The sequence below is a fragment of the Typopeltis vanoorti genome, chromosome 25 (assembly GCF_054136105.1).
Source record: "Typopeltis vanoorti isolate ZY-2024b chromosome 25, IOZ_Tvanoo_1.0, whole genome shotgun sequence".
Lineage (NCBI taxonomy): Eukaryota > Metazoa > Arthropoda > Arachnida > Uropygi > Thelyphonidae > Typopeltis > Typopeltis vanoorti.
This window is the reverse complement of record NC_143573.1, coordinates 43,312,402-43,327,100: the sequence shown is the minus strand read 5'-3', so window position 1 is coordinate 43,327,100 and position 14,699 is coordinate 43,312,402. Positions and strand designations below refer to the sequence as shown.

The 14,699-nt window shown below is 36.3% G+C and overlaps 1 protein-coding gene across 1 annotated transcript in view; it reads left to right on the top strand.

Annotated features, from left to right (window-relative positions):
* Window positions 1–14,699, top strand: part of LOC150092693 (cytosolic carboxypeptidase 2-like) — a 354,069-nt gene that overhangs the window by 269,531 nt on the left and 69,839 nt on the right. The window contains exon 14 of the mRNA XM_090414258.1: window positions 13,035–13,160. Coding sequence (XP_090270384.1) covers window positions 13,035–13,160 — 126 coding nt within the window. The remainder of the gene's footprint in view (window positions 1–13,034; window positions 13,161–14,699) is intronic.

Below are 14,699 nucleotides of genomic sequence, written 5' to 3'. Positions count from 1 at the left end.
CTCCTGACATATCCAAAATCTCCCATTGAGCTTTCATCTGATTGTTGTATACCGGTGTTGGACTTAGTCTAATAGAAGACTTTCAAAAGTCTTCCATTAGACTTTTGAAATGATGTTTTCCTTTGTTGTAAATTTGGGATACATCATGATAGAAGTCTTCTATTTCTTTATCAGTATGAGTTATTGTTGGTGCATAGACTTGGATGATCTTAAGAGTGTATCTTTTTGAGATTTGAACAACAATATTTGCTATTTGAACAGATATACTGTTAAATATACTGATGAGTACTACTAAGGATATCAGATGACTAAGTCCAATTAGGGTAGAAATGCAAGAAAACAATGATGGTAACAATGGCCCATGTAGCAGTAAGTTTGAGTCTATCTGGTTTGAAGTGGAGGTTAACAGAATGAAATATATGGTGAGGTTCATTTTACTTTTCTTTTACTAAAAGAAAGGATGGTGAGGTGTTGCTATAAACCTGGCAACTCAGTTGCAGGGAATGATGAAATGCATTTCCAATTTAGCCTTATGCATACCAAATGAGTGATCATTATTGGTGACTTTAATTTTCCAAACATTGATAAGGTAGATCAGAAATCTCATGATAAGAAAGAAGAAGACTTTATTGAATTGTTGCAAGACTACTTTCTCATGCAGCATGTGAAAGAAAGAACTCGAGGTCAGAGAGTGTTTGATTTGTTCATAGCATCAGAAGGGAGTCTCTGTTAAGAATATGGCTATTTTACCACCAGTTGGTGACAGTGATCATGCTCTGCTTTCTTGGGAAGTATCTAATTGTATTGATGCTCCAATTAGACCAGGTTACATGTTGAACTACAAAGCTGAAAATTATGATCATCTTAGGAGAGTACTATTTTTGGTCCCATGATATCAGTTACTGAATGGGAAAAATGTCAGCAATGCATGGAAATCTTTGAAAAAGTGCTTAAATGAGGAGGTATCTAAATGTATCCCTCATGTTTGAAGAATAAATAGGTTTGGGGTGAAATGGATGTGCACCCTTATTAAGCGAGAGATCCACAAGAAGATGATGATGTGGAAAGAGTATTGTGAGAATAAGAGTGAGAGGCATTATGAAATATATAAAGCTCAGGCCAGAAAACTAACGAGTATTGCACAGAAAGTTAAATCAGAGTATGACAAGAAATTGGCAATGCAAGCTAAAGGCAATCAAAAAGAATTTTATCATTATGTCTTAAGCAAGAGGAAGAAAGAATGAATGTGAAAGAATAACTTTATTGAATGCAGATGGTACTCTGTTGGAAGCTAATGAGATGATTCAATTGTCAAGGTCTTGGAGAAAGTAGTCAAGGGAAAAATACAGAAATGGATTGATGAAAATGAGATACTGTACAGAGGACAGCATGGCTTTGTGAAGGGTAGATCATGCCTCAGTAACTTGCTCAAGTTTTATAACAGGGTGACGGCTGAACTGGATAAGGGAAATGGGTTTACAGTGATACTGCTGGACCTGGCAAAGGCATTTGACAGGATACCACATGGAATTCTAATCCGTAAACTACAACATATGGGAATGGATATAGGGTTGGTGAGATGGATAGCTGGGTGGTTGATGGAGAGATATCAAAGAGTAGTTTATTCAGGAGTAGAGTCCAAAAAACGGCCTGTGACTAGTGGTGTGCCACAGGGTTCTGTTCTTGGACCACTGCTGTTTAATCTGTTCATTAACGATATAGGGAATGGTCTAAGTGGGACAGTTCATTTGTTCGCTGATGATGCAAAGTTGGGTAGGGCGATAGTGAATGCAGAAGATGTCAAAGTCTTGCAAGATGACTTAGATAGATTGGAGTTCTGGACTAAGGAGAATGGATGTCAATTTAATGTGACAAAATGTAAGGTTATGCATTTCGGAGTGAAAAGATTAGCAGCAGTATACCACATTGGTGGAACTGTACTCCAAGAGATTGATGAGGCCAGGGACTTGGGAGTGTTGGTGGATAGGGAGATGAAGTTTAGGGGGCACATTGCGAAAGTAGCTAAATCAGCTCATCAACTCACTTGGTTGTTGAAAAATACCTTGACGAGCAGAGAAAAACAAGTTATTGTACCTCTGTACCGAGCCCTGATAAGACCTCATCTCGACTACTGTGCCCAGATTTGGTCACCTCGGTTCCTTCTTGATGGGGAGGAGGTTGAGAGGATCCAGAGGCGAGTGACTAAGATGATAGCAGGTCTATGGAATGCACCATATGAGAACAGGTTGAAGATTTGTGGGTTGCAGAAACTAGTTGATAGGCGAAAAAGGGGAGATATGATTGAGACATTCAAATTGCTAAAAGGATTCTATAGGATTAATTCAGATGATATTTTTGAGATCAGGACTGGTGGTGGGAGAACTAGGGGACACCCATGGAAGCTGGGCAAGAGCGTGGTTAGCAGGGGTGTTAGAGCTGGGTTCTTTACTTTTAGAGTGGTAAATGAGTGGAATAAGCTGCCAGAGTCTGTTGTGGGTGCTATGACAGTGAGCGAGTTCAAGGCAAGGTATGATAGATACTGTGAGAATGTTGAACAGCTGTGTGAACATGATGTTTAGGGCCTCCCTCGATGAGTCTAAGGACTCCTGGAGTAGCCCGTGGTAATAATAATAATAATAATAATAATTAATGAATGCTCACTTTGCTAAGATATATCAATGAGGTGTATATAACATGGGGCACAGTGCTACTGCTACATTGGATGAAGAGTTAGAGGTTAATGGAAATGAGATTGAAGAGCTTTTGCATAACCCAAATAAGAATTTGTCAATAGGTAGAGATGGAATATCAGCCCACTTGCTAAAGAAATGTTCAGCTGATTTGGTTATACCTTTCACATGTTGTATATTATTATTATTATTATTTGACACCTCCAGGGTGTCCTAAGACTCATTGAGGGAGGGCACCTACTCTACATCTCTCTATCTCCACCATTCAACCTCATCCACAAACCGCCTCATCTACACCAACACCATCTATTGTCCACCATCACCACTATTATTTTCACAGACAATCACAAACATCCATGCTCACGGTGGGATTCGAACCCGCAGCCTTTTGGCTGGAGAGCGGATACTCTAACCACTCGGCCAACCAGGCCGGCAATATAACTTGAGTCTTAGCTCAGGAATGGAAGGAATGTATAATAGTTCCATTGTACAAGGGTGTTGCAAAAACTGATGTGTCTAACTACCAGCGTATCGGTATCTCTTGTGTGGTAGTGAAGATTTTAGGGAAGTTGGTAAGAACTTGCATACAGAAATGGATAGACAAACATGCTATACTCTGCAAGGAGCAGCATGGGTTTACTAAAGGAAGGTCATGTTTTAACAATTTGCTCATATTTTATAACAGTGTTATGGCCAAGTTGGATAAAGGGAATGGATAAAATATGATAATGTTGGATTTTTCTAAGGCATTTGATAGGATACCACACAAAAGGCTGCATCAACTGGAGAATATGGGATTGGAATATAAAATGTTGACTTGGATCAGGGGAATGTTGACAGACAGATATCAAAAAATGATATATACTGGCATCTTAATACATCTCAAAAATTATGGAAACATCTTTCGTGTTAGAGTAAAACTTCAGTTTAATATAAACCCAAATAATCACTTGACATTTTGACCTTCACATAAGGTCATCATCTGGATATACACATATATACAAAGAAACAAGCTGCACTACAATCTACATGTATACTAAAGTTACATTGATTTGATTTGGTCACCTGCTAAAACTACTGGCCTGACCTCTGGTGAAAAAATAAACCTTACCACAGCAAAGCTAGAATCCTGTTATTATGTCATTATTATTATCTATTAGGTTACAAATTGAATTAAGCTAGAAAGCAACATGTTCAACAAGCACAAAAATTTTTTACTCGTATAACTTATACATATATACAAATAAATTAAAACAAACCAGTATGTATGGTGGCCAATAAAATATGAAAAATTGCTTAGACTCCTAAAGTCAGGGTTTGCTAGAAAACTTGAAGAACTGAGTTTTCCAGCAAACTCTGACTTTAGGACTCTTAAGCAATTTTCTAAGCAAAAAAAAAACCCATCTAATCCCATAGGTGTATTCACATCAAGGTTTTGTAATGTGCTTTGTACCTCCATTTCATTTACCTAAGTTTCTATATAAGCTTTTGCCTCTCTCATTATTGCAAGAGTATATCTTCACCTGGATAATATATATACTCTTGCAAAGTGTTCACTTCGTAATTCTACTATTTTGCCTGATTCAGTTATCTCCCTACCATCGGCATTCGTTAAAATCATTCTGCCATAAACATTCTTCCTTTTACTTGCAACATACTGAAAGAATTCTTTGGGATTAACTTTGGCCTGAACTGCTATTTTTCCTTTCATACTCTGCTTTTGCCTTTTTTAACACATTGTGGTTACCCTTCTGACCTTAGCTTTGTACTGTTCACATGCCTGCCAGTCATCTTTCTCTTTGAATTCCATCCACAATTTTTTTTTTTTGGTAGCTCCAACTTAATGATGCTATTTATCCATTTAACTCCCACTTGATTTATTCTCCTGACTCCAAGTATGCAGTCTAATGATGGTAGTGAATGTATTTCTTATATTATCTGAAGCATTTGACAATTTTCTTTTAATTATTTTGACAATTTTCTTTTATAATTTAAAAAATAATATGAAAAACTTAGACTATTTGTTTTCAAATCAGGGTTAATGTGACACTTATAAATTCGTTCATTAAAATTTTGATCTGTCACTGTTTTTATACAGTTCTCACCATTTTGCACTACCTGCATTATCTTTCAAAATTTAGCCATCATATATTTTTTGGAAATATACATTATGGTATACACATACTGTAATACCACATTTTCTTTTTTTGAGTAGTTTTAAAAAGATCAAAATCTGTTGTATGACTTGATGTTGCAGCCATTTTTGCTACTTCATCTACAGTTTCATTTCCTTTTAATCCCACATGGGATGGAATCCATTGGAAAATTATTTCAGAATCCTTATGTAGTTTATGTTTTTTGCTATGTCTCTAAGTAATTCTTGATGGCTAGTGTAGCAGTTCTTAATAGCTTGAAGCCCTGCTAAGGAATCTGTGAAAAATATAAATTTCTTTGTGTTTTGTTTATCCAGATGTTGCAGTGCTGTGTTAATGGCTATTAATTCTGTATGATATGAGTTGCATCCTATACTGTTGGCTGATTTTAGCTCTATATTTTGAGAGTAATAGATGAGTATGCCACTCCCAGAATTGTCATTTGGATTTTTGGAGCCATCCGTATAGATTTTTATTGAGTCAGTTCCATATTTCATTATTTTTGAAATATGGACCTTTTTTCCCTCGTATTTCCCTATTTCAAAATTAATAACTATATTTTTCCTGTCTTGATTTGTAGGAAATGCTGGGTAGTTGGCTATTTTATTTGGACAATCCAAAGGAATTTTATTTTCCATGATTTTATGCATTGTCGATTTTTTCTTTATTCTGTTTGTTGGGTGCCACTTTTTAAAAAGTCCGCTTGTTTTATGATGTGCAAGGTTGGCTCTTTTTTCTACAAATTTAGTAAGATTTTCTTGTCACCAAATTTTTAAAGGAACAAGGTTGGATTCAAATTCTGCTATTTTTCCAGGAGTTGTATTCCTTAGTCCACATATGATTCTAGCTGCATTTTTCCGAATTTTTATAAGTTTGTCTAAACTGGTTTGTGATGTTTGTGCCCAGATGGGTGAAGCATGTTCCATTACCGGTCGGATAATAGAGGTATATGTGACTTTTAAGGTTTTAGCATCGGCTTCCTGCTCTCTACTAGAGATACTTTTTATGATATTTAGTCTCCTTTTTGCCCTGACTACAACAGTGTTGATATGTTTATTGAAGCTTAGTGATGGATCCAGAGTAACTCTAAGGTATTTGGAGTTTTCATTAAATGTAATTAGTTGATTGTTTAGTTTAATCTTTGGTCTGCGCTTTCTGAGGTGGTTATTAATGGTAAATACACAAATTTCTGATTTAGTAGGGTTAATTTTGATTTTTTTTTTTTTTTTTTTTTTTTTTTTTCACAGCAATAGATAAACTTTCAATGACTTTTTAACCCCCAACACTGGCCATTACATCTGTAGATGTCCAACTAAATCTGGACGCAATTCTGTAACACCTGTTGAATAACATGGATAATAAGTGCAATTTGATTCTCGCTATTTCACCCATCTCGGCCAGTAGGGAGGTTAAGTGACCTTCTGCTATTTCTAAGTTGTTGTGAGCTGAGAGTAGGACCAAATAATCATCAAACATAGCTATCATTGTTTCTTTATTTATATTTTTGTCTAATTCATTTAAGAAGATGGGAAAAAGGAGTGGGCTCAAAATGCTGCCTTGAGGGAGTCCTCTTATTTTCACTTTCTTGGAAAGGTATTATTTATTCTAACTCGAATTGTTTTGTTTCTTAGAAAGTCATTAATCCAGTTTTATAACTTTCCCTTCTATTCCAATATGACAAAGTTTGGAAAAGAGTTTCTGCCTCCACACCTTGTCAAAGGCATTGCTAAACTCTATAAAAGATGCAATGGCGGATTTTGGTAGGTTTGATCTGGAATTTATCTTGAATTTACTGGGTTAAGTAGAAAAGCTGATCGGTTATTGAGCAATTTCTTCTAAAGGCAGCCTGAATGTGGTAGTATATAATTTTTGTTTAGATAGTAGTTCAAACGTTGGAGTATCATTTTTTCCATCAATTTGCCTGGAATTTTGCTCTCATTAACGTTAATCTTCCATAGTCATTCTTCCTCTTGCTTGCCACATAATGAAAGAACTGTTTGAGATTTCCTTTGGCCTGCTTGCCTAGATCTTCTCATAATCTGATTTTTCTTTTCTTACCATACCAGTCACCTTTTTTGTCTGCGTGTTGTACTGTTCATGAGTTTACTGGTCACGTTTCTCTTTATATACCCTCCACAGCATTTTCTTCTTCTTCAGCTCATGTTTAATGATATTACTCATCTGTCTAACTCCTATCTGATTAACCCTCCTTACCTTAGGAATACAACTTAATATTGCTTCTTCGAGATGACTCTTAACTATATCCCATGCACTACTAACATCCTTACCCTGCAATGTTTTATGCCATGGCACAGATTTAAGCTTCTTCCTAAGCTTATCATAATCAACTGCTTTATAGTTCCACATATACTCCTTCTTGAACAGAATATTCCTCATGTTTTACAATCTCCCAAGTCAAGACTGCATGGCCACTTCCCCCAATCAAGGGGAATGTGGCCACCTTGGTTAGCTCTTCTAATTCTTTGACCAGGTCCAGTACTCTCCCATCCCTAGTTCTCTCCATCACATGCTGCCTTAAGTAATTATCTCTTAGTAGGGGTGTATAAATTTTATTTTCTTCTTGCCATATAATCTTTCTTCCTTCCAGTTTATATCTCCATAATTGAAGTCTCCCATTATCTGTGGAACTTCCTGGCCTATAATAACAACCAACTGTATATTTTGTCTTACTGGTCCCACTTAATCTCCCACTAGACTGCTTCAAATGAACAGCCACCCTCCTTCCTATCCGCTATTCTTTTTGGCTGCAATTCATCTGCTATCATCAGTAGTATCCTCCCCCATCCTATATTCTCTATCTTCCCTGGAAGTACTAAACCCTTCACATTTTATTCCTGTAACTACATCATCTGCTGTTACCCAAGTCTGACTAATGCCTATAACTTTTGGCAAGGTTACACTAACCAATGCCAAAAACTCCTCCCTCTTGTTCCTGATACTTCTAGCATTAGTATATAGAAACTGCAGCATCCCTTTAGGTCCCTCTTATTCCCCTTTATTCTTATTGTATTCTATTATATGAATTGCTGGCTGATTGGTTCTGCCTGTGTTTCATTCCTGATAGTGTCATGCAATTTTTGAGGAGTGTAGCGAGCATGCTTTCTTCCTGCCCTTCTACCAGATATCCATCACTTTATTGGTGTGTTTTGACCTCTACTGTTTCCTTTTCTTTCTGCATAAATTCTGGCAACTATTTACCTAACTGTTCCACATGTATTATTTTTGTGCAGTCACTCTTAAAGGAGAGAGCTGAAATATCAGTTGCCTATCCACAAAATATAGCCTTTTTTTGTGAATAGTTAGCCAAAGTTGTTTCACTACTTCCCTGTAAACCTCCAAACTCATGTTCAGGAATTATGTCTGTATTTGCATCTGTGTATATAATGAAGTCAACTATTTATCCTGTCTCATAATCACAATATATAAATTTTTTATGTCAAATATGTCTCTTTGAGATAAATGAATGAAGGAAAGGCTACCCATGAATAACACTTTTGCCTATTCAGATGTATTCATAATGAGTAAACATATCACTGAATGTTTTCCTTAGGTGATCAATTATAGCTTTCACTTTTTTATACACTGTTTCATATTGAGATTAATTTTAACTATGACTGATGCAAAATGTGCAGCAAAAACCAACAGATATCTGTTTCAAAACATATATTCAGTAAAGTTGTGTGTGTGTTGGGGTTGTTTACAGTGAAAGGATCTTTTTACCAGTATTCTGTGCTCAAAAATACTCATGCTTATCAAGGATACCAATTTTAAAGCTTCAATGATAACTCACACTTAGCAGAACTTCCTGTCTGTCCATAGTAGGCCAAGTTACAATCAAAGGTTACTCCATACTCCTCAGGATTTGGAAGAAGGATGGAGTATGCCTTTAGGTGAGCAGATCAGGAGATTGCTGATCTGAAGTGTGCTTTAAATGTGGTGAAGAAAATGTTTATTTAGTACTTCAGCCATTTAGATGTTTTCCTACACTCATTGCTGCTTATGTATCATGACATGCAATTATTCTCTGAAAATGCTGCTTAAAAAATCCCAAAAATATTGCAGTTAATAAATATGTTATTTTTTTATTGATTTGGTGTTGTGTAAGAATGTTAAAGCATAATAAATGCTTTGAATGATATATGAAAGTGGTTAATAATATATAAATTTTTTGGTTCAGATAATATTTGGATAACTGATTTCATTATGTTTTTAATGGTAATGTTAGCAGTGAGGTTTCTGAATCGAACTTGAGTGTGGCAGTTTATTGCTGTGGCAGTTGTTAATGTTCATATAATTATTGTTTATATTTTGTGTTGTGGTCCATGTTGTATTGCTGAATTTGCGCTCTCATCTGATATTTGAATTCAGTGTTAGTTTCATTGCAAGATAATAAAAACAGTGAAATTGTTTTTATTATTTCTAATTTCTAGTATGTGATTTTTTTCATGATAGTTTTGATTGACTTGTGAACCTATAGTTTAGTGGTGATGTGGAAGAAGAATTGTTCTATGACAGAAATAAAACACTTTTAAGTGAATCACCAATTGTAAGTGGAGTCCTCTCTTTTCTGACACCATCTCTTGTAAATAATATTGTATTGTCATCTGGTTTGTACTCTTGTTTTGGAATTACATTGTTTTAATGAGGTTTCTGAGCAAGTATAATAAATTTAGTTTAATCCTTAATCCAAGTGTAAGCAAACAAAGTTTGCACCTGAAGTATCTTCAGGACTGAGGCAACTCATGGTAAAGGTGGACCAAGCTCTCATCACTCCTTGTCTTAGTATCTCCCATAATGCAAAGCACATCTCCTTGCAGACATGTGTAATGCTAGGCATTAAGCTAGGGGCCACTACCCAGACCGGTTTTGACCTTTATTGAGGTCTCGTCAGTGGGAGCCAGACCCAGGGGTAGTGATACCAAGGTGGAAGCAATGGAGAAGTCTTCTTTACCTATACGAGTTGCCAAAAGGTGTCTAACCTTATTATTAAATTACTCTGGATTTAGAGAAAGATGCTGGAAGTTTGTTTTTTCCCACTTGGTTAGAATATAATAAATTTAGTTTAATCCTTTATCCAAGTGTAAGCAAACAAAGTTTGCACCTGAAGTATCTTCAGGACTGAGGCAACTTGTGATAAAGGTGAACCAAGCTCTCATCACTCCTTGTCTTAGTATCTCCCATAATGCAAAACACATCTCATTGCAGACATGTATAATGCTGTGCATTAAGGGAAGGGCCACTACCCAGACCAGTTTCGACCTTTTCAGATGCAAACTTTGTTTGCTCACACTTAGATAAAGGATTAAACTAAATTTATTATAGTCTAACCAAGTGGGGAAAAAAAAAATTCCAACATCTTGGATTTAGAGAAAATCCAGAGTAATTTAATAATAAGGTGAGACACCTTTTGGCAAGTCGTATAGGTAAAGAAGACTTCTCCATTGCTTCCACCTTGGTATCACTACCCCTGGGTCTGGCTCCCACTGATGAGACCTCAGTAAAGATCGAAACCGGTCTGGGCAGTGGCCCCTCCCTTAATGCATAGCATTATACATGTCTGCAAGGAGATATGCTTTGCATTATGGGAGATACTAAGACAAGGAGTGATGAGAGCTTGGTCCACCTTTACCACGAGCTGCCTCAGTCCTGAAGATACTTCAGGCGCAAACTTTGTTTTGCTTACACTTCGATAAAGGATTAAGCTAAATTTATTATAGTCTAACCAAGTGGAAAAAAAAAATTCCAACATCTGAATACATGTATTCACCAGCACTGTACTTCACAACAGCATACGAAACAGCACTGTTCATCACAACATTTCTTGACTGAATGTCTTACCTTAAGCAGCATGTTATGGAAGGGACACACAGTACAGAATGTTGGATCCAATAATATTGTCTGAGAATTTGTCTATAAACAATCCAACCATTATGCTTCAAGTTGTGGGGATTATCATGAAGTTTTGATTTGAGAGGTGACAACGTATATATAAGAGCTTTGACTGAGGAGGAGCATATGTATAACTGTAAGATAGGTGATGTAAAGGCAGTCTGAGGCAATGTTTTGACATGAGAAATTGCATGGAAAAGGAATCAGCATTTCACAAGAATCAGTCAGAAGATATTTGAAGGAAACACCATCTGACTGCATCCCCATTTAAGGGGGATCAAGTGCTTAGCTACTAAATGGATGAATAACACTTTCAGGCAAGAGCTGTATAAAAAGAGAATGGATCCAATATCCATAGAAGAGTGATTATGAGCCCAGGAGCACTCTGAAAAGCAGGCTAGGTGACAGCAGTTGACAAAGAAGGCAAATTCTTTTCAAATTGTGAAAAGAAGTTAGCCAAACAGGCCCAAAGAAACTTAGAGAATCCATCTGCTGTTTAGCAAGTAAGTAAAAAGAAGAATGACCATAAAATAATAACCTTAATTCAGATGGTAGAAAAATATTAGATACCAAAGTGATAGCCAAGTTTTAATTGTTCACTTTAACAAGGTGTGTGTGTGTGTGTGTGTGTGTTCCTGAGAGACCCACTAGCTTTCTGCATGTTGGAAAAGAACAGAATGAAAGAATAAATGTAGATGAGAAGTTAGAAGTATTAAGCTGTTAAAAGAGCATCACTCACTTACAGCATATATCAGCAAGATGCCAATAATGTTATTCATAAAGTTATTTTATAAATAACTTTATGAATAACTTCTTAAAGTTATAAAAAGAATGTTATACCAAAGATGTGTCTTTATTGTAAAACAGTTATCAGTGCTGCTGACTTGATTGTTCACTTGAGTCTCAGCATATGCAAAATTCCTAATGAATGGAAGGAGATCTGGATAATTCTATTATACAAGGGTAGAGGTAAGATTTATGCAGTGAATTATAATTGTATGGTGGTGCAGAGTAAGAACAGGGTGATCGCTTGTATACCATGGGATTCTCTACTAGGGCCATTGTTTAACTTGTATGTTAATGATGTTGGAGATGGTTTCAAGTAATATCCAGCTATTTGCAGATAATGTTAATTAAGGAGATGGATATGTGACATAGCTGGTACAGAATCATGTAGGTTGATTTGAACAGATTGGTTATATTGGCAATTGACAAAGTGCTAGGTTACATATTTTGGGATATTGCAGTCACATATTATATTAATGGTGATTTTCTATATGTGATTTGTGACACTTGCTAGAAACCTGGAGGGGTTAAAGTTCAGTGGCGGCCCCACATTGCTGAGGTGGAAGTCTTCATATCAGGTAACTCCAATTTGAATACTAATTTGTAGGAATAAGGAAAGTATTATCCTACTTTACAACACTTTGATAAGACTTCATCTGAACTACTGCACTCAGATATGGTAACTGGGGTTCAAGGGAGATCAGGAGACAGTTGAAAAGATGCAGTAACATAAAACCAAGATGATGCCTATGGAAATGTGCAAATGAGGGGAATATGGTCCTCAAAGTGTAATGAATAGGCAGAGTAGAGGAGATATCAGTTAGTAAGGAGGAACTTAATAGTATAGACACAAGTGAGATTTTTAGATTATATATGAAGGCAGAGTTATCCGCAAAAAATTGGGTAGGTTGTGGTTAGAAGCATGCAGGATCTGGGTTCTTGTAGCATGTGCTGAGTGTATAAAATGAGTCATCATTAGATGTGTATCTTTTGTAATTGTATTCAAGGAGAGATGATAAGTTAAGTATGAGTGTGTAAATAAACCAAATAAACCCCTCTCCTCTTCAACAAGTCCTTGTACTCCCTCCAAATAAATTCATAATTGTTGTTATTATTATTATTATTTGTCACCTCCAGGGAGTCCAAGGACTCATTGAGGGAGGGCATCTACTCTACAGCTCTGTCTCTACCACTCACAATGCACTAACTGACCGCAACTACACCAACGCCATCTATCGCCGACCATCACTGGTATTTCCACAGACAATCACAAACATCCATGCCCACGCTGGGATTCAAACCCGCAGCCTTTGATTGGGGAGCAGATACACTGACCACTCGGCCAGCCAGGCTGGCAGGAAAATAATAATATCTGAATATATGCTTTATTATACATAGGCATTTTAATGTAATTATATTAAATCCAGTTATTATGAACTTCATAAAGTTTTTTATAAAAAGAACATTATATTTATTGTTTTTTTATTCTCTTTAGATATCTCTTGGTGGATGTACTCAAGGAAAGCTAGCAGGTTTCCATTTTTCTGCAGCAGACTTTGAAGTAATGGGAAAATACTTTTGTCTGGCATTATTAGAATATGGCATGGCAAATGATGAAAAGGTAACTTTTGTGTGTGTCTGTGTTTCTGATTTTTTACTTCAAAAATGTTTCTCAAGTATTATTAACTGTTTTGCTTCCTAAAATATCATAAAGCATAAATTTAATATGTATTTCATTGCTCTATGAATGAAAAGTTGAGAGAACAGTTCTAATGACCAGTGGAGGCTATTCTAGAGAATATAGTAAGATAGGGAGACATTAAAATGTTTTTGTTTGTTTATTTTTTCAATCAATTTGAAATTTCTAGCTTATTTTTGTATTCCCCATCCCATCTTCATTTATCACGTTAGGCTCAGTGATCTCTTACATCACAGTAACTTTACTTCCATGAAACTTGATTACTGCTTATCTGTTGTCTGTAAATTGCATGTGCCCTTCTGACCAGGTTTTCTGTTTTGTTGAATAAACCCACAAAATATGAAAGCTGGGTTCCTCCTGGAACTCAAGTTTCCATGAGGAAAAATCTTGCCGTCACTGTGTGATATCAGCTAAAGTTGAAAAGTCCTGATAACGGTTCTGACTAATTCCCAATAGTTAGTAAACTATTGGGAATAAAAGTTCACTGAGAACAATTCCAGTAGTCAGAAAAACTGTGCTAAAGAGTCTGGAAAAATAAACTATCTACTGACCATATATTAAACAACACATAATTTCTCTAGGCTATTTCTTTCTTTATTATTTTTTTCTGGTAGTACATTGTATCTTTTTTTTTTTTTGAGCTACCCAGATACAAATAATTATAGAATAAATGTTTAAATTGTGGTTACTTAAGTTCAGTAAATTTATATGGTATGAGAGTGAAATGAAGCAGAATGTTTAACTACTTTTAACATATAAATAGAGGTGGCTAGTAACCACACAACTGATCATAAACTGGAAACTATTGTGAGTATTATTATTATTATTATTATTCAGGCCTCCATGGACTCAAAAGACTCATCGTGGAAGGTCCTTCCTAAGAAACACAAAGTCTATCATACCACTCCTTGAACTCATTGACCATTCTTGCTCTCACCACTCCATCAGGCAATGCATTCCATGGTTCAACCACCCTCCATGCAAAGAAACCACTCCTCACCCTCTGGCTCACAGTTTCCTTTTGTAACTTCCAGGGTTGGCTTCTTGTCATCACTCCTTCCGACTGTTCAACCAAGCGTAAGAACTCCCCAGTGTCAACCCTGTAACCACCTCTCGACAGTTTAAAAGTCTCAATCATATCACCTCTCCTTCTTCTATCTACCAAACTCTGCAGTCCACATTCCCTCAGCCAATCCTCATAACTATCAGTCCTGAAACCATCTTTGTTATCTGCCTTTGTACCCTTTCCACAGTTAATTTATCCCCTTCAAATCCTAGGGACCAAATCTGAGAACAATAGTCCAAGTGTAGTCTGATCAGGTTCTTATACAACGGAATGATAACTGTTTTATCTCTGCAGGTCAGTGTCCTTCTCATTATTGCAGCAATCATCTGTGTTACCTCCACCACCTTTGCAATATGTCCCCTAAATTTCAGGTTTCTATCAATCATCAACCCCAG